Raw genomic sequence first — 21,533 nt, 5'->3', positions numbered from 1 at the left:
GATCAGGTCCGCTTTAATAGCTTACCTGCCCATGAGGCACGCTGATTCTGAGAAACAACAGTGTGAGTAATAAAAACATGTTGCTGTGAAAAAAAATACACACATGCAAATATATATATATATATATATATATATATATATATATATATATATATATATATATATATATATATATATATATATATATATCATACAAGTTTTTGCATGATAAATATACTTTAGTCAGTAGTTTCATCTCAAGGAAATACACGTTAAATCTATAATTTATCAACAGAAAGTCAGACTACATGAATGTTTCTCTCACAGATGTATCATTTCTCAACGTTGAATAATAAATGTTAAAGCAGGTTTTGAATCTGTGCAGCTGTGAGCACTGCATTATATACTCTGTGTTGTGTATTCCTATGTATTATGTACAGCATGAAAGGCTACTGTATGTTTTATGTTTCTGTAATACCACACTGCCGTCTACACCAACAGTAGTGGGAAGTAAAGAAGTGTATCTACTCAAGTTAAAAACTGTTGCTGCAACCCAAACATTGAACATCCCTTTGCCTCAAGCTATGATGAGCCGCTGTCGTGGTGGTTTTAAACGTGCCGATGTGGGCTTTATCGCTATTTATCCGACACCATTCGTTTTCTTTGGAGTTCCTTGAAAGCCTGCTGCGTCTCATCCAGACGCTAAAGGGTGCTTTGTGTCAGACGCAGAGGAAGCGTCGGTATTTGATGACCTGGGAATGTACAAGTATGTCTATTTTTTTCTACTTACAGAAATACTTTTATTCCATGACGTCTTGGTGTGAGATATTGTACTTTCACTCCGCTCAATCGATCCAACACTTGTAGGAACTTTTCAGATAAAGATTTTATATACAAAACGTGTGATGAACTTTAAGACAGACTTCTTTTTCGGCATTATGATTACTTTTGATAATTTAAGTAAATTTTGCTTATACAATTTTTGAACAAATACTTATGTAGCATTTTGTCTTTTGCATGTGTAAACAATCACAATATAAGTCAAATTGCAGCATTTCATCCCACTTACTTGTTAAACACAGCACAGCCAAAATCTCTGTTTGCATAATAATTTATTCACATATTTTTTTCACATACTTTATATTATTATTGCTGCAGTTCTGGAGCCTTTCAGGTATTCACTTTCAATATTCCCACAATAGGATTCTATGTTCATATCTCTTTATAGTTTTCATCTTCATGCATGCTGAGTATTACATTTCACAGGAGCAGGATGCAAATAAATAAAACAGTCTCTTTTTAAGTTACATGTCATAATCTATCCATTCTATTAATGCTTCGGTAACATGCCTTTTTCAAAGTCCATAGGAGGAGGGGGAGAAGGGGGGAGGGACTTTTCGGAACATATAGTCTCCATTAGAGGGCGAAGGCTTAACAAAGGGCACATTAATAATACATATTGTTAAAGCTGGCAATCTATGATTAATCTTCATTACCACCCAAAGCCCTGTTCGTCATCCAAGTGAAGACCAACTACATCGCATAGGGAAAAAGGCTAAGTGTAGTTCTTACATTTTATCTATGTACACATACTTTGAAATATGGCACCAAATCAGCTTGTGAAAAAAAGCTTGAGGTTACATGTTAAAATATTTGTGACTACAATACTTTCTCCTGTTTAGCTGAAAAACTCTTTATATAACTCCATTCAGCCACTTAGACAGCAATCACACGTAATGAGCCAAAGTGGAAACGCTGGCACACTTTTCTTGACTGCTTTCAGTTGGTTCTGGGAGTAAACAGTATGCCTTGCAGGCATTGAGAGCATTGTGGTGCGTGACACAGTGTTGAAAAGTTAATCTAACTCATCTTCATTGCACCATGTGTCCCACATAGAACAAAAGCTCCCAGGCAATGTCAGTCTGCCGTATGATTGGCACCTAAGAATATGAAGAGTGATGATTTTTAAGAAAAAAGCCTGGTACACTGACAACAAATACTGTGTTCCAGTTCCTGCTGAAAGCTTTAGTGCTGTTGGTTTTTGTGTTTCACTTTGTGGAAATTTCTGACAATATGATTAAAAAGGTGCTTTTTTGTCCGTCGAGTAACTTTACTCGAAGATCATGGACAATGACAAATAACATCATCTTTCTCTCAGAAGCTTAGATTAGCTTAGCATTGAATTTTCTGATTTAAATCAGACATTGGCTTTTTTTTCCCCCCACTCACATGCGTATGCATGCACACGCTTAAGCTTTTGCATATGCACACATAATTGTAAAATGAAGGGATTATTTCTGACCTACAGCAAAGGCAAATAATGAAGCTCTTCAAATGAGTCAACCTCAGACTATCTTTACAGTATTTTAATATTGTTAGTAATTGCTCAGTTTTGTCTGTCGTGTTCTTTGAAGGCACCTAGTGTCACCTAGGCATCATGTAGGTTTTGGGTGTAACCTTTGTTACAGCAAGACAGTAGCCTTTTTAGGAGGGGGGTCCTGCCCTCCTGACATGTCAAAGACTCTCCTTTGAGAATTGATGCTTCGTCACGACTGCATAGTCCGTCTGTGCTCCTGAATAATAATGCAGTGGTGATTTTTGTGCCCTAATGATCGGGGGTCCTGGGCCAGGGAAAAGCTCTTCTCCAAAATGTAAGAGGTCCTCGAGCCCCCAGGCAGAAGAGCCTCTGTCAGACGTAGGCTGACTCACTCGACTGGGTCCTGCCCAGGTTTGGGGCCTGGGACAGGTGTGAAACATCCTTCTTGCGGACTTCACAGATGGACTTCCTTCGGGCCTGCGCCCCTCGGATGGCCGTCTTTATCTTCCTCCAGCCAAGGTGGTTAAGCTCCGCCAGGTTGAGCAGCACACAAACGCCGCTCACTGCAAACATAAAGACCAGAAACACGGTCTTTTCCGTGGGACGGGACACGTAACACTCCACCTCCTTTACGCATGGGTAGCGATCACACTCAAACATCCCTGGCACATTAAAACCGTACAAGAAGTACTGGCCAGCCAAAAAGCCGATCTCCAGCGCGTTGCGGAACACCACCTGGATGACATAGAAACGGGAGATGCCTTCCTGCCGTCGCACTTTGGCATTCTTATGTGTTTGAGGAAGTCCCCGGGGTCCATTGGGGATCTCCTTAACCTCCAGGCAGTCGTGATCCTCTTTACTGCTGTCGGGGTGCACCAGGATGCCGTTGATGTTGCGAGAGTGGAGCTTGCGAGCGTGATGGTCATGATGGCGGCCGTGGTGACCGTGTCCGTGGTGATCCATGTGAGGGTGCAGGAGAGAGTAGCTCCGGTCACGCGCCTTAGCAGACTGGTGAACAGAATACGTGATGAAGCACAAGCTCGGCGTGCACACCAGGATGATCTGAAAGACCCAATAGCGGATGTGCGAGATGGGGAAGGCCTTGTCATAACAAGCCTGGTTGCAGCCGGGCTGCATGGTGTTACAGATGAACATGATTTGCTCGTCCTCGTACACCTTCTCCCCCACTATGCCTACTATTAGGATACGGAAAATCACCACCACTGTCAGCAGGATCCTGCAGAGAGACAGAAGGAGAAGGAAAGGGCAGGATGGGGAGGGGGTGAAAGGGAGACAGGCAATGTCAGTTAGTGAGGAACAAATGCAAAATCTCAGGGAATACCTGTCTATGATTCTGACAAATTGATTGCAGGTCTTGGTTTCAAAGAATCAAAATGCTGATTGGATGCTGCTTTGGTTATGTCGGACAATGAAACAATTTCAGATCAACAGAAGGAAAAAAGTTTACAGGCAAGATGTCGGACCGAACTGTGTGCCTTTGTGTGTGCTCATGGGTATGGTCATGCATGAATGTGTGTGTGCTTGTGTTATCTCACAGCTCGCTGCTGTTACAAACAGCACTGTCGGATGGTAGAGGTGAACTCTAGATAGCGTGCACACGTGAGCTGGCTAATCATAAGAGACTGAACAAGAGGGGTCGTCAGAAGGTAAAGGTGATTTCACACTCTTTTCTGCTGAGCTGAATGGGACATCAGTGTGAGTGACTGCACATACATGCTTTAACAGTGGTTACTGTTCACCAATCCATTGAAATAAGGATTACCGTAAAATAAATTGTTAATATTTGTCTGATAATATTATGTCCTGCCTTAACTTATATTCTGTTACACATCTCTTTATCGTTGCAAACCCATGTAGTAAATATTAAACTGTTGTACAAATGACCTCTTTTTGACCTCTTGAAAAGGCATCTCCTGTTCTCAGTGTCACGGCAAGAGTGATGATTATTAGCAGCATAGTGCTGAAACATATATGCTGAAACATACAAGTTGCAGCTTCGAAAAAATGGGGGGACTTCCCGATGAGGCTCATTAGTGCATTGCTGCAGTTAGAGAGAGCTGTGTCAAGGGGCTGGAGGATCCAGAGAGCAGTGCGGCTGCTTTTAAAAGGCCTCTGAGAGACTGGTGTGCTGTACTGTTATCTTCTGGTGTCGATCCAGCAGGAGCACTGCGGAGGAGGACTGGGGCTTTAGAGCTGCACTGTCAGCTCTTTCTAATGAGCGAGGAAAGCCTGCACATCATGGGGCTCCCTGGTATTTATGCCACAATGCAGTGGATGTGCACGCTCCCCTGCGTGGCGGAGCCAATTACTTAGAACACACTTGTTTCCAAGCCCAAGAGGGGCCACCCAAGGCGACCGGAGGGACAGAGATGGATGGGAGTTGGCCCCAGGTGGGTTAGAACAACTGGGGTCAATGGTCGGCTATAGCGCGTATGACATGAGCCTTTAATTCAAGTGATGTAGCATAATACAACTCCTTTGCCTTTTTATAAGTACATGAAAAGTTGATCTTTGTTAAGTCTGTCAAATGAGACTCTATAGTATAGTATTGAATGTATTGAATTAGGCCTCAAATTGTTCCATAATCACTTTCCACGGCCAGTTACCACAGCAGCCAACAAGTTAGTGAAAGGTAAGGAGAGAAAAGGGTTGGAGGCGCCTAGGTATGATGGAAGAAAATGATTACAGTGAGAGAAAATTCTAGAGAGGGAAAAAACGAACGTCTACCAATGAGGCGGTTCAGGAGCTCGTGACAGTTCAGAGGTATAGCAGAGAAATATGTGATAGCGTGAAACAAACCTAAAATAGAGCAGCGCGCCGCTGCAGGACTGTTCCTGCTCCACCTGCGAGAGCACGCCTGTGTCTGTGGGTTTTTTTTGTTTGTGTGTGTGAGTGTGTGTGTGTGTGTGTGTGTGGACAAGACAGACACGAGGACACAGAGACAAAGAGGGAAAGTCAGCCATGTGTGTGACTTGTGCAAAATGGCAAACATGTTCGGTCGTCAGCGCTTGGAGCAGCTGTGAGCGTATACGCCACACTGACTTTCAGTATGTTTAGAAATGCAACAGAATAAAGCCTCCCTGCACCTTTGGTCTTTCAAATGTGAAATGTGAGTCGCCTATGTGATTCACATTCAGTCACTTTGGGATCCTTTATGTGAGCCGATGTGTCTGCCTCCACTGCGGGTTTGACAGCAGTAGATTTGACAAAAGTGCTGATATTGATGGTGCTCTGCACCACAAGGAGTCCTTTGACGCATTCTGCTCAATGAGATAGAAATCTGTGATCGACACTGCTCATTTATATTCAAATATTTAGGAAATACGACTCATGTTCAGTGTCAGTGTGAGAATCTGCGGCTCTGGATGCTGTTTTAAAAAGAGATATAGAAGGAAGCTTCCAGCAAGTCTGCGTTTACTGTCTGTTTCTATTTCAAGTCTAAAGCAGACCTAATTATCGTGTCAGTGATAATTACTACATCATAATAGCATTAACTAAATGTCACTAAGTCCGCCTGCTGTCCACATTTCTGTATAGTGACACAAGCTCACAGGCTGGACAGGTCTTTCATGGTAGAACTAAAAAATAAGTCCACTACAATGTTCTGAGTTAAATTAAACTAAAATAAATGTTTCCAATACTTTTTATAATTCAGACTGAGCATTTTCTATTTACTGATGCAGAAGTAATGGAACTTCTGCAGATTAAAAATACTCTGCACTATATCTGAGGCTTACTGAGTCCAGGCCTATTGAGGTTTATTTCTGCCTTTTAATGTCTTTAACTTACTGCACATGCATGGCATACTCTTTTGCTGCACATCATCTTACAGGAACCAGAAATAGCAGAGAAATGACATATGTCAAGGTCCTAAGAATATTGTCCCTCAACTCATTAAGAAATTAAACTATGATGCAGTCTATTTACATGTAAAGCAATTTCATCCCAACTCGTTTTGGTGCCTTTTTCATTAAAAGTCTATGAATGTATAAAAGCAGCATATCAGCACTTTTAACTGGTTTTCAATGATTGGTGCTACATATATACATAAAGTTCAGTGACTATGAATAAAACATGCTCTGTACATACACCAGGGAATAGATCGAACCTACTGATGTGTGGTGTTTTAATTGAGGGTAAACCAGTGTATCCTCAATAAATTAGACCATCATTGCAAAATTGACCATGAACCAAAAGTAAAAACCCTAGAAGCCTCTCATCAACCTCTTAACATTTTCAAGTTAATACTAAAAACAAATGCTGAAATTCACCTCATCGCATGGACAACTCGCACCAACGCAATTATAAATGTTAACTTCTAATTCTCTATCCAACTCTGTGTCAAGTGACAGTGAGGATTAACAACAAGCTGTTTACAGTCTTCCAGTTGCACCCGCCTTCCATAGGTCCATTTCAAGCCATGTGACCACTGCAGCTTTATTCACCTTAACACTCAGAATGTTCAGACGTACTTATGGACTTTCCTTGGATAGAAAACTTTCCTAAAGTACGGTACTGCAGCTATTTTGCTATACTTGTTTGTTGGGCAGATTTATGTCGTTAAAATTTCAAGACATTGCAAGTATTGAGTGTTGAGCTGTGTGTGTTTGCAGGCGTGTGTGTGTGTTCGTGTCTGCATGTGTGTGTGTGTTTGTGTGTGTGTACTCTACTGCTGGATAACAGGATAATCAGCACGGGGCAGATTGCTGCATTAGCAGAAAGTAGTGGACGAAGGTTATCTGCAAACATCAGTGTTTTAAGTGCTGCAGGGTAACAAGCCAATACTGTACGTTGGGGCAGATTGGGACTGGACAGCCTGAACCTGCAGAATATTCAATATCCACCATAAATGAGGAAAAATATGTTGTACTATATCAAACCCGAGGGAAGAATATAAAAAAAGGCAGAGATGATTTAATACAGAGCATTCTCTATTTACCACATTGCCCCTTAAACATTCCCACATCCATCACTTTATCACCTCATTTCACCTCTCCAGAGGACCTCCTTTCAGACCAATCATTATAATCATGTTTTTAAATCCCTAACGCTGTGTCAGGGATTTAAAAATATTTGGAATAAAAGGATTCAAGTCTTCATTCCTGGATTGAGCTCACATTTAAAAGTTATTTTCAAATGTTCACAATTTTCTTTTGCTGCATCAGTGGCAGCTGGCATTTAAATAAAGTACAAAGATCAACAGAGCTCACAGACAATCTAACATTGATAGAGGGACTACGAGAGGAGGAAGTAAAGACAGTGATGTGATACTTTGCTGCTGTGTAATTATACAAAGTGATGTGCAGGCAGCTGATTGACCTGTGAGATTGTGTACATGTAACGGTAACTGCTCTTCAGCTGGTGAGTCGGCTGGACATGCAGGCACTGTCTCTCCCAGAGGCTTTTACACACACAAAACACACACGCGCACACACACACACACACACACACACACACACACACACACACACACACACACATACGTTCATTCATACAGCAGCTGCTGTCGCCAGCCTCAAGGGACAACAATTGCCTCGAGCACAACAGCAGATGAATTGGGAAACACACACACACACACATACACACATGGGGAATATAAATTAGCCTTTAAATGATATGAGTCAACAAATATACAAAGTACATTTGCATATATAGGTACACAGACTCTTCCTATAGGGAGCAGTCCTCTGAAGGACTGGCTAAGTGCAGTATTATCTGCAGAGAGACCCTGAGTAAAAATATTCTTCCTGCTCGTATGCTCTCAATAATAAGCTCCACTGATTGCTGATGGCAGCACATAATGAATAAAGACCGTACCAGGCAAAGAAATTAGGCAGCTTAATTATCACAGTGCAGACATTTCTTCCCACCCGCTCGTCATCCACTGCTCCTCTCTCAAACTGTTTTCATAGTTTTAGGTCTTGCCAATGTATCAGGTGGGCTGCATGACCGCCTGCGGCGCCACGAGGAGCCAGCGTGACAAACACATTAATATGAAGCTAAACTTGTGCGCTGGTTCACCTACTTTAAGCCTGTTCTTTAAATACTTATCAGCGATAATTTTCTACAAGGTGTACTGCATAAATGGTTTGAAAATACTGTCGGTCTCTCGCCGATATTTATTATTTTACACACAAATCACAGAGGTCTTTTCAAGCTATGAACTTCCTTTGTGGCCCAACATGTGCAGAAATGTAATTATCTCACTCGCTCATTCAACAACTCTGAAGGAAATGACTTCCAGCTGCTTTTCAGGAATGAAGGAGGAAACAGAGGGAGACGCTTCAGGTAACTGCTTCAATTATACCTAGGCTGAGAGAGACATAAACAGGTTTTGACTTATGATAATGCCACGCAATGAAAATATGCTCAGATCTTCTTTTAGTTTTTTTCTGAAGCTAAACTCCTTTGCGAAACAAATAGATAACACAGCAATCGCCAAAGGCTGGAGGATTTTGTGTCTGAAGATATTTCTAATAATTCATTGCAGAGCCCAACCACGCGTGTGTGATGCCAGTGCATACCATGCAGCCTTCTTCCATCCCATTTGTCTTTATGCATCTAAAATGTCCCTTTTGTCGGAATTTAAGTCAAAGTAGTATTTACCCCGATACCTTTAAAATGTTTCTACCTGGTCATTCAAAAATGCTATCATCCCATTTTGACAAATTTCTAAACTGAGCACAGATTTGTCTGAACATATGTTATGTTCGCCTTTATGGATTCAAGTGAATGGAAGAGTTTGTGGGAACGTATTTATGTTTCCCAGCTCATTGTATCCTATATGAATTATATATACTCCCCCTGAACAGATCAATAGATGATGTGAATACAAAATGCTTCCCAGGTGAAATTACAGTTTTATTCTGTTGAAATGTATCTTTTAAAAAAATATATATTTTATCATGCATTTCCAAATTTTCAGTGGTGCTTAACTGGAATTACATGACTAAACTTGTTGTCATGATTTATTAACAAGTCACATGATATAAGCTTTAAGGAGTTGTGCTTAATATTGTGTGGAGTGAATGTAATAAAAATTGGTACTCTGTAATTATATATATATATATATATATATATATATATATATATATATATATATATATATATATATATATATATACATATATATATATACATATATATATATATATATATATATATATATATATATATATATATATATATATTTAAGTTTATCCGTCTCCTTATGCAAGTTTTCATATGTCTTAATGTATTCAGACAGCTGGTAACGATCAGAGACTTCACCTCCTCAGACTTGTTTAGAACAGAGTGGAGAATTGTTTTTGTTTTTTCACGATGAAACAAATAAGCCATAATCAAACAAAAGCAACACCTGCATCACTTCCAGGCTCCAGTTCAAAGTGTTTGAGCGATTACGCCGTCGAGCACGTTGTGTGAATGTAAAAATCTCAGATCTGGAGTGGATTTCACTCCTGACGGTTTCTACTGTGAATGATAAGACAGCGTTCATGCGAACACTTGACGAGGAAGTAATCTTTGCTGCAGACTTAACCATGGCAACCACGATGTGACGTTCCAGATGTTTTCATGTCACTGCCGTTGAAGTGTACAAAGCAGCTGCTGCAGGTTGCTGAGGGCCGCGTGAGCCCAGAAACTGCAGCCATGAACTAAAAGATGGGAACCTGCAGAGCTCTCTGTGGTCTCATCACCGGGAACGACCCCTTTCACGTTCCACACAGTTTTTTGATGGATCGCTAATGTAAAAATGCTGATTGTTATCTAGACAAAATAAAACACAGTAGCTGTCATCAGATGTGAGGTACGCTGTGTTGTTACCGCAAACACATCAAGACATTCTAACTGAAGTGTTCCTTTATCCAAAAGTAAAAAAGTTTTACGGCTACCAACTCACACTACACCTGCTTATGGCTTTGCCATCTTTCTGGCAGATTATTCATCTTTCTGGGAGTGTGATGCCACCTGGATGTTGTTGATTTTTTTTTTTTTTGGCTGCAAAAATGTATTTGCCACACCCTGATCTAAGCAGTGTCGTAACATGAAACTCACTTGAATCAGATGCTCTGATAATGGAAAGTACACTAACCACACCATCGAGAAAATATCATGCAAAAACACATTCAGGCTTCCTGAATATAACATCTAACTTTATGAAGATAACTCATGGTAATTAAAATCAATTAACTGCAAATGCAACAAAATATTAAAAAAAACACAAAATGTAGAGTCGATAGATATGTTTACCTCACATTCTGTTTATTTTCCGAAACAACTTTAATTTAGTCTTGATTAAGAACATGCCTATCAAAAAGTATTTTTCGATGCATGATTGGTATTCCTTGAACTACATTCTTCAATTATTGTTTATTAGAACAAACCCACAGAGGTTAAAAAATCTGGACTATAACGTATCTTAACACCACGGTCATATTTCTAAGACTGATGTATTTATATTTGTTGGAGACATATGTATTCTAAAATACAAAGGTTTATAATCACATCTCTGTACTTAGCTGCCTTTATGATCTTTATGATCTTGAAAATAGAGCCATTAATTATGACCTAAAACATTGTACTGCATTCCTGATTTAGGAGAGTTTGGGAATCTAAAAACAGACTCGCAAGCCATTAAAATTAATGAAATTCTGTTCTAACCTAGTTAGGGAATTCAAACGTGTAATTGAAATAACGAACGTTTCAGCTATGTGTATGGAAACATTACACGCCCGGTGAAGCTCATACACACCCCATCAATATGTTGCTGAAATGAATAATAGCCTGCGCTGGATGAAAGCTGAGCTCAGCTTTACTGGTAAAATCCCCCTGTCCAACAGTGTAATCAATAACATTCACCATCAGGGATCGCTAGACAAATAAACTAATGACAACTCTAGATGTGCAGAGAAATGGTTTAATTTGAAAGACAGTCCGCTCCTTGCCAAAGGATGATGGATTACTAATCCTGTCAAACACTGAAATATCGCTCCCATTGTTTTGCTTTGCAACACAATCCTCTCAGGCTGTATAGATTTTTTTTTTTTTACAAGAAGCGTTTTGTTAATGATACATTAAATATACTGCTGTTCACTAGGAGACAAGATTATACCCTCAATTAAAGCGGAGCATTCCTCCATCTTAAATTATTCCAGGAGAAGAAGTAGGGTGCTCAAATTAGGAGATTTCCTTCTTGTCGATATCCTGACCTAGTTAGGCAAAGTGGAGAGCACAAATACATGCACGGAAACTGCTGGAGGGAACAACTTTTAGGCAGACCGTCTATTTATTTTTGCTTTTAGGCCGAACAAACAAGGATGCAGCTGTATTTGGTTTCAACAAACCTTTCAGGACCGTCCATTCTTGGGCTGTTGTTTTTACCACATGAAGTTTAAGAGCAACAAGGTGTGCTATACACCACTTTGTCTGTTCCATTAAAAGGCTGAACAAATCTTCATACATTTTTTATGAATGACTTAAAAAGCGGTTGGAACTTACAACAAGGGCCACATAACATTTATTAAGATTTTATGAAGTACTTAATGCTAGTGTGGAGTGATAGATGTTAAATAATAGATGTCACTTTTACGCAGGAAACACATCAAACAAAAAGTTAAATGGAGACAGATTTGTTTTACGGTCCATAAATTATATATGAACAAAATTTGATTTTCAAAAATAACTGTTATTCTTAATGAAATGCAATACATGTGTTGCAATGCAAAACACAACCCACATAGTTCCTTCCATTTTTAACAACTGAGCTTTTGCCTCTTACTCAAGGTGCTGTTTATTCAGACATAGCTGCAATGCTGTGTTTGCATAGATAGTGAATATTGCATGTAATTTCTCTCAGGATGTCATCGTCTTCACCTCTTAAGAGAGCGACAGTGAGAGCATTACATTCATGAATGTTAAATTAAAACACACAAAGGTCTTGTGTATTTTTAGAAGTCCTCCTCATTACAGAGGACACATATTGAGTGTGTGTGTGTGTGTGTGTGTGTGTGTGTGTGTGTGTGTGTGTGTGTGTGTGTGTGTGTGTGTGTGTATTTGTGTGTGTGCAGACTGTTTCCTCAGCAGCAGGGTCAGTCAGCAGCTCCAGAGGAAGGAGCTCTGACACAGTTTCTCAGCATTGAACCACTGCAGTGGCAGAACTTCTCTTGCTTCCTCTGACTACTCCCCCCTCTAAGGATGCCCCCTGTATCCTTTTTGTTTTACAGCTCACATCCTCTCTCCTCTCTATTCTTCCATCCGGCAGCCCTTTTTATTTTATCATCCTTAGATCACTCACTCCAGTCCTCCATTATCTCTGCCTCTTTTTTTTCACTCTACTTGTCTTTGGCACTGACCTCACTACAGCATTGCAGTGTAGGGGAAGATGCATCAACACTTCCTTTCTTCCATCCTACCTGCAAGGTGTAGAACTCAAACCCAAAGGCTTCATGCGCTCGCAGTTGAACACACAAACAAGCACACCTGTGGTCTGCAAAACACCTGAGCACCACTTGTGAAAAAGAACGTCATATTTTAATATGACAGTGTGGTACATGTTATTGCCTTTAAGTAGAAGTTTACATCACGTATGTATGTTAGAGAACAGAAATTGGATTTTCTAACATTCAGTATTGAGGACAGCCTGAGAGGTTAAATGAAAATGTGAACTGAAGGGACGGCCCTTCATACTAGACAAATTGAAGAGTTTGCAGTGTTGTGTGGACAAATCTCTGTTTTTGGCATTTTGACAAATTATACGAGCAGTTGTTTGTCCCACTGGATGAAACATATCTCATGTGCATGATGATGTAAATTCTCAAGGTTTTCAAATACCGGTCCAATAAATGGTATGAAAGTTAAGGAGAATAATAATAAATGCAATATTTCTAATTGTAGAAACAATACTTCATGATTGTGTTGATACACCAGAACTACCAACAAATGATTAATTTTTATTGCAAACCTGTTGCTATAAAATATATTTACTACACTAAGTGTAAGTTAGTCATTATGTGTTCAACATTGTGAGACATATTAGACAACTGCAAACATTATCAAGGCTGCTGGTGTTATATTTTCAAGAAATATGCCAGTAGATTAACATATTACCATAACAAAAATGTATTACTTTTGGTCACAAAAGTCTGGTCTGTAAAAGTCTTTGGGATGTATGCTGTGTAACAACATGCTGCTTTGAAAGTTAGTCAACACACAAGAAATATCTAAAGGAATATTTGCAGGTATGCAAGTACAATAACTGTATGCTTCCCTACAAGTCCAAAAATCATTATGGAGTTGTGTTTTTACGATACACACCAAGTATATCATTAGTCCTGGTTGTGTCCTCACCGGTTGGCAGCTTACCTCTGCCCATCAGTAGCAGAAATGTCATTAATTTATTTAATTAATACTCTGAGTGAGATACGTTGAGACACTTGAGCCACACTGAACTCATCTAATGCTGAATATACAGTAGATTTAGTTTGGGCTAGAGCATGAGGTTAATGCAGCCTTGACAATGATTTCTCTCACTGTGTCATCATGATTACAATCACATTGGTTATCCATGCACACGCTGTACACTGCCCAGTTAGAAGTCAGGCAAATGGAAATCACAATACAAACATGTTAATCTTCGAATGAGTAACAATATGCAAGCCACCTGTGGTTAGTCAGAGGCACAGAAGCAACTCTCAATTTGTCTGTCTCTTTCAAAGACCATAATTAAGCTAACCTATGCCACTGTGTAGAGATGATCCATTTCTATTTTAAACACTGTTACGTAGCCTCGGCTAATTATCTATCCTATGCCAGGGCATAGGTTAGCTTAAAACCTACAATTAAGAAGGAGCTTAATTGTAGCTGGATAAGACAGTCTAGACATCCAACAATGTTATCTGACAGTGTCTCATGGTGGAACTACGTCCTCACGTTGCAAGAGAGAGGGCTGGCACTCAAACAGATGACCGACATGCAACCATGTTCCAAAGTTTTGATGCAGGGGAGACTTTTCAGCCATGGGGAGACATCACTGTTCTGCTCTTTGGAACTGCATCCTCTGAACTGCAAGCGCTCACATGCAAACTCTTTCAAAGAAACTACACACAGGCTGGACATCCTATACGCGATGCCATCTAGCGGTTGCTGCATGCTCCGGCCACACACCCCGTGAAGTGCAGGACTTCACAATGCACAATAGTGCAACGCTACATCACAGTTGGTCGTGTTCACAAGTGCAACGGACCACACCTGACCACACCCAACTGGGCTGTTGGGTGTGGTCAGTGGTGCAACAGACTTGAACCTTTCAACCCATAGAGGTCAGTGCAACAATTTTGACTCCATACTTGATTTAGTGTGGAGTTGCTCATTAACAGTCTAGGAGGCATCTTCACAGCACAAAACTGTGCGAGTGGTGAACAATTCTCCAACTTGCTGGTACATCCAAAGACATCATTCTGATCATTTAAATGTTAAGTGTAATTGATTTCCTGACCATGCAGGCACATGCTCAGGATTAGGAATCAAGTCTTTATCTTTAGTAGTTTTAGTATTATTGCTTAGATTGTCTAAGAACATCTAATGTCTGAAAATTCCTGTCTACAGGTAAAAAGCGAAGACCCAGAACCCACTTAATTATAACGGCTACACCCTGACCTACAGTCTCTCTCAACCAAACTGCATAAGAACTCTCCAGTACATTTATTCAAATATCTTGCAAACAAGCTAGCTAAAGGGACAACATTAAAATCTTGCTTGACAGTACAAACAAGTTAAGGGATCTACAGCCTGAGATACTCACAAAATACTGTACAAAGTGATTCCAAAGACAATGTTTCTTGACTCGCATAGCATAGACAAGCAGAGAAGAGAGAGGGAACCTCATTGGAAAGCGGCTAATATTACAGCTAATGCCCTAGGGTCCACTAGAAAGTCTTGTAGGACACACACAGTCTGAGGGAAACCAAAACACATAGGGATCATTTACAGAGCAGTTCACTATGTTCAGCGCAGGAGCACATATAGCTGGTGTCCTGGGCATCACACAAACTACTTACTGTATGAGGAATTTATTTTACTGGTTCATAATATGGTTCCACAATCTGATGTCAGCTTGGAGGTTTTCACAGTTTAACCTAGTAGATTCATTTGAAGAACAAAAAACTGGTGCAGAAGAACTACTCTAAATGAGCCACTGCTCATTTGACTAGATGTATTTTAGAAACCCTAAAATGTATTTTGGAAACCCTTTTAAATGTTCAACCAGTGAAGTGCATGATCACCAAATAGCTCAAATTAAGCATATCAGAGGAAGCCATTACATCATCAGAGTGTTCATTTGACTTTTGAAAGAGGTAGCAGACAAATTGAGAGTTGCCTCTGTGCCTCTGAAAAAAACAAAACTCTTGGTGGCTTACAGTCACATCATCCAATGATGACCCCGTGCTCACAGGGAATTGCTGATTGAGCTGCCAGGACAGGATTTTAAAGCTGCATTAAGTAATTTTTGACCACTAGGGGGCGGAAAGACTCCAGAACAAGTTCACAACAGTTAGCAATTAGCTTATGACGTTGTTATGGCTAACATGTTAGCAAACAGTTGCCTACTTACAAATCCAGCAGAAACAGAGCAACACGGACATCCCTTTGGTCTCCTTTTTCTGGCCACCTGTTGAATGTAATTCCAATATTCACAGGCGTTTAGCCCCTGTTTGGTCTTCCAGCGCACGAATAATATACCTGACTCTTTTTGGCTTCTTAAATGTTCACGTTTCTTCACCAGTTACTTTGGCCCTCTGCCATTTTGCGCTGTACACTTGGCAAACAATTAACTTGTTTTAGCTTCTGGGTTGGGAGCGGCTGCCCACGGTCGTATACGAACAGACATTGTTTTGTTTTTTGTCGCACTGGACACCAAAACAATGAGCTGAAAATGGCTGGTAGCTCTGTAGAGCTTCATAGGGAGATGTTGATTCTCAGTGATACTGGCAATCCCATAAGCAGGAGGGAGTCATATAATTAATGCCACAACATATTTCTTAATGCATCTTTAAATCAAGTCAACATGCTCTATTATATGCAGGTTTTCGTTCCGTGTATGGACTAGACCAGGTGATTTCATTGTTTAAGGCACTTTCAACCACAGAGGAAGAACTCACTGAAATGACTTGGTGTAGTGTTTGATTGGAAGGAAAATCTCCATTATACATGGTTTCAGATACCTGATCATGAGAAGTTTTGCAATAATGCGGCTCACATCATCTCTGTTGCTCTGATGCAGTTAGAATGTCACTGATTTTGTAGGATAAAGTCTAATGTGCACACAGTGCTTATTGTAGTCAATAAAGGCATGAGCCAATTTTCACTCCTTTAACTTCCACGCACGCACGCACGCAAGCACGCACGCACGCACACGCACACACACACACACACACACACACACACACACACACACACACGCACACACAGACACTCCACTGGAGCAGAGAGAGAAGATCAGGCCATGCCGTTGTTGCGGACTACCTGAGGTTGGGTTAATGAGCACAGCAGTGCAGACAAATTCTTTGTCTTTCATGGCTTTCTGAAAAGCAATTTTCAATTTACAAATCTATACATCCGGGTTTCCCTTTGACACACTTTTCCCAAATGAGCATCCCAGCGTGACATTTGGATTGTGCTTAATGGGTGGAAAAATTCCCCTTTTGCTTTTAATTAATCACACAGAGATGATGTGGAGCACACTTTTCACGCAGATTGTACAGCATGTCTCCATGGCATGTCTCCACTGCTAATCAAACTCAAAGCTCATCTGGTCAACCTCCACCACAAAACCGTTCTCACACCAAATATAAGAAAAGATCAAATCAGACTTTCACTATGATGCAAATAAGTGTCTGCTGATAAGGACAAATTGAATGAACTTGGCGGGGGGGTTGTCTCAAGTTCACACAGAGTTTAGAGCCATTTACTCCCTGTTTGATTCTACTTTCCACACCTGCTTGCTCACCATCCTTTCATCTTCCGCACCTCTACTCTCCTCTCACTCCCACTCCCCTCTCCTCCTTCTGTCCTATTGGTCTGTGGCCAAAGCAGCAAGCGTTATCTATCAATAGCTAGGCTAATAGATATCAACACAGGAACCTCTCTGAATTAACCATAATGCCCAGAAAAGCCTGCTATTGATTATGCTCAATAACTTTATCCCTTAACTAATGATGAGTAGTGGAGGACAGGGGTGACGAGAGCAGGGAGGAGGAAAGGACGGGGAGGCAGTGATGACTGTGGGGGACTGTAGAACAGAGGAGCGCACTGGGACAAGCCTGAGGAAGGGGGGGGGGAGGGGGTTCATCAACTGATACGGAATAACACATACTGTACATAAAAGAACCCAGCTCATCAGTATCAACAAAACCAGACATTAAAACCGTTACAGTCTTACCTTCCAATCATGGTAGAGTGCTGCTGGACAGCCGCCTCCAGCAGCCTCTCCAAAATGGTCCATTCCCCCATGGTGACGGAACGGTTGCAGGGCTCTCAGAAGAAGCAGGGCTTGGGGAGCCGACCCCTCTGTCTGCGGCGGACCCCTTCTCCTTACACTTCCTCCCAGGACCAGACTGAGATCTGGTGGACCTGCCAGCCGGAGGGGGTACAGCCAACCCCGTCCCCGCAGCAGCTCCCTTTGTGACCTCTACTCGTTGACCTGGCCAATCGGCAGCATGTCTTTGACTGTGTGCATGAGAGTGAGCGTCTTCTCCCGGGCCTGTCCCGCTGTGCCTCTCTTCCTGGTGGAGGAGAGGTGCTGATCTGATTGCCTCCCCCTCCTCTCTCCCTCAGCCTCTTCCCTTCTCCCCCTCCCCTGTGCAGTGATGCTTGTCCTCCCCCTGCCGCACCACTCCGTTCTGCACTACAGCATATGCTATAGCTCAGCGTATGACAGCCATGATCACCCTCTCTTTTCCACTTGCTTCGCTCCGTCCCCTCGCTCTTTCCCTCCTCTTCCTCCCCTGTCCCTGCCTTCGTCCTCCACCCTACCCCCAGGGCACTCCTTGTACTTTACCTGCACCCCCTGCCATCAGAGCTGCTCTGCGCTCGTCCTTGCATTGTGTAGGATCTTTGCCTTTGCTGCACCCTTGCTACAACCTAAACGCACGCAAACACACACACTGCATGTAGCGGATCCTCCTTGGCTCACCTCAGCACCGTAAACGCGCACGCTTGCACTCGATGACAGCTCTGAATCCCACTCTCCCACTTCCTACCGAGGACCGCAGATCCACACCAGCACACAAAGCTCCTGCCTGCTGAATGTCATTTTACAGCTGGAGGAATGGTCGCTCCCACAGCTCAGAGCGCTACAAGGACCCATAAAAACCTGCATACACACACACACACACACACACACACACGCTCACACACTCAGAGCCACACACGCAAACACACTGCCACCCAGCCCCTCAGTAATAAATCAGCTGCCTTGCTGCATCCAGTGAGGCTGAACCAAGGCAGCAGTGTGCTGCAGACCTGCTGTCCTGTGTTGTCCCCCCGGCTAATTTCAGCACAGTCCAGTGCCCAGAGTCATGTCTGCTGCAGAGAGTGAGAATGAAAAGCTGTCCTGTGAAGCCTACTGCTGAGCTCCATCCTCCTGGATCCCTCTCTCCCCCTCCTCCTGCTCTCCTTCAACCTCCTCTCTCTTCCTCCTTCCCCTCCTTTGCTCACGTTTGTGTGCAGATCTCAGTCCGGCAAACTACCGCTATCTCAGTGCTCGGTCCCCATCTCTGCTTTGTGCTCTCCCTCTCTTTCTCTGTGTCTCTTTCTCGCTCATGGAATCGCTCTATCTCTGTCACACTCTGTGAGCATGCAACACCCCCCCCCCCCCACCCTCCTCCTCCTCTTCTCATAGATCTGCTCTATCTCCTCCCTCTCCCTTCCTCCCTCCCTCCTTACCTCCCTCGCTCCTCTGGTAAATGTGCTTGGATTGCTACCCTGATCGCTGCTTTACTTATGCTTGCAAGAATGCCTCCCACTGCTGTGCCTGTTCCTGCCTGATGTGGCACAGAAAAAAAAGGATCCGAGATCTAACCGTGCCTTTTGCCCCGTCTCCACTGCAATCCTTTGTTCCAGTCTGGGAGCTCAGCGGTGTTTCCCGTACTCTTTAAACGTTCTCTTCCTCTCTTTCATCCCTCTCTGTCATACATCATCAAGCCCATGCTTCCAGGAGGAGCTTTACAGGGGATTTGTGGCTCTGCTCCACCCCATCCCCCATCTACCCCCTCCTTTTCTCCAGCTTACTGTATTGTGGATGACAACACACCTATTTCACCCTGACCCAACCCTCATGGTCGTCCTGTATTTCCTCTCCTCATCTTCTCTTGCTGTTCCTCATTCTGTTCATTCCCCTCCACCACCCTCACACCCACCCGCCCTCCATTACAGCCCCGGTGATCCCTCTCCCTCTCAAGAGAGATGAGCGCCGTACAATACTTTGCTGTGACATTGAAAGCTGCATTCATTAGATTTATGTTAAGGTGGTGTGGAAATGAGATGGACTCCCTCCAATAGATACAGGCAGCTGTGGGGAGTTTAATTAACATGGCCACACACAAGAGACAACAGAGACATATATCTTCACCTAGGAAAAGAGGGTATACATACACACAGAGACAATAAAGAACCACACGTGTGTTTGCTTTTCCTTGTGAGTCATGGCAAGGTTTTCCCATCTAGAAGCCTGAGTCAAGTAAATGATGCAGTGGCATGACAAGAGACCAGCACACTAGAATGAAGTCATGGCTTGAGGTGACAAGTTCAATTCATTTGTGCTGCAACTCTATTTAGTCACGCGTCTTTGATTTTGGATGACATGCTTTTATAGTTGTCAGTCTATTTCTAGCAGAATAAGGTGCATAGCTTTGGGGCGCTTTAGAAAATGTTATACCACCTTTCCATCCTCAAATCCTGTGCTGCATTTCTGAAGGAAAAAACATCAACTAGCAAATAGCAGTTTCACAACAAAAATAATCACAATGACAGCCCTCACACAACAACCTCTACAATGCATCAGTGATTGATCGATCAAGTTGTGTATGTGCCTGAAGATGTGACTAAAAAAAACCCTCTGCATGTGTTTGTTCAGGAGAGAAAGACTGAGTCGGGTAGACGGAGCAAAGAGGATTTTTGTTAGTTCAGCATCTTCAGCGGGGGGACTTGGGGTCTTTACCTTACCAAGGACATATGGTGTAGCAGTGCTGTTGGGGAGTGCAGGAAGGGGAGGTGGGCAGTGGAGTGTAATGGCTCTAGTTTGGCGATGCTTAGGCGCAAGCAGAGCAGCTGAAGCGCTGGCATCAGCCGGTCTGCGCTCCGAGAAGAGATTTCAGAGCTGGATGGCACAGAGAGGCGCAGGTGTGTCTTCGGTGACCTAGAACAGCCAGCGTCAAGCATGCATAAACACACATACTGTACTCACACATGCATCATCATAAACAATAACATTGACGATAACACAAATGCAATTTATATTAGTAAAGGTCCTAATGTAGGGGAAAGCCTAAATGTGTTTATTTTACAGTACTTATATGTATTACAAATAACTGCAAATGTGAAATCTGTAATTCTTACTGAGTTCTTACTGAGTTCTGCAATTTCTTTTCAGCTTGATCTTATATGACCCATATGTGGTGACATTGTCCTCCCAATAAGGGCATTTGATAGCATAGGGAAATCAGAGGTGATTATCAATTAATGAGTAACACTATAATGAAGTGTGGTTTAGACCCCAGCTTAGTCAGGGCCTCAGCAAGATGCCTGCTATTTTAAGTCACACATATGACTGAATGGATTATTTATTTTTTCAGGTGAAGAAAAATCATTAGGGTAACAAATATAGGGGGCTCATGCAAAATAAGTATTCAAAATATTAGGAAAAGCATAGCACTATAACATCACGTTCTCAATATCTCATATTTCTGAATTTTTCCTGTCATCGCTTTATCACAACTTCTCGTATCTAAGGCAAAATTTATCCGGTGAAACTAGTTGACGATCAAACCACTTAAATCTATTCGGACAGCAAGAGAGCAATAGTTTGTGATTTCTATTTGTTGGTATGCTATGATAGATTAAGATATGTTAAACTCCTTGGGTTGGGAGGTGATCACTATTACAGGTTTAATTGGTTGATGCTTCTTGAATGTGTCTCTCAATCTTAGAAAACAACAATACACTA

The 21,533-nt window shown here is 42.0% G+C and overlaps 1 protein-coding gene across 2 annotated transcripts; it reads right to left on the bottom strand.

The window, feature by feature from the left end:
- Positions 1–1,074: 1,074 nt before the first annotated feature.
- Positions 1,075–18,154, bottom strand: LOC137802520 (gap junction delta-2 protein-like). Of its 2 annotated transcripts, XM_068600452.1 has the most exons (3): positions 17,751–18,154; positions 15,924–15,980; positions 1,075–3,533 (listed from the first exon to the last, which is right to left on the bottom strand). In XM_068600452.1, exons 1-3 carry the CDS (start codon positions 17,819–17,821, stop codon positions 2,669–2,671), a joined length of 993 nt encoding a protein of 330 aa, XP_068456553.1. In that variant the 5' UTR covers positions 17,822–18,154; the 3' UTR covers positions 1,075–2,668. The 2 variants fall into 2 exon arrangements, with proteins under 2 accessions (XP_068456553.1, XP_068456554.1); XM_068600453.1 differs by lacking the exon at positions 15,924–15,980.
- Positions 18,155–21,533: the final 3,379 nt, after the last annotated feature.

The sequence above is a fragment of the Clinocottus analis genome, unplaced genomic scaffold, assembly GCF_023055335.1.
Source record: "Clinocottus analis isolate CAN_PGR_092001 unplaced genomic scaffold, fCliAna1.0.p SCAF_5, whole genome shotgun sequence".
In the NCBI taxonomy this organism is placed as follows: Eukaryota; Metazoa; Chordata; class Actinopteri; order Perciformes; family Cottidae; genus Clinocottus; species Clinocottus analis.
The sequence above is the reverse complement of the archived record's forward strand: the minus strand, read 5'-3'. Positions and strand labels throughout refer to the sequence as shown.

Bases quoted from the DNA above. Each gene is read 5' to 3' on its own strand.
- LOC137802520 (XM_068600452.1), bottom strand. From the start codon at position 17,821: ATGGGGGAATGGACCATTTTGGAGAGGCTGCTGGAGGCGGCTGTCCAG. The intron at 15,981-17,750 runs GTAAGACTGTAA...TACATTCAACAG, and splicing joins CACTCTACCATGATTGGAAG to GTGGCCAGAAAAAGGAGACC. The intron at 3,534-15,923 runs GTAAGTAGGCAA...GTCTCTCTGCAG, and splicing joins GCTCTGTTTCTGCTGGATTT to GATCCTGCTGACAGTGGTGG.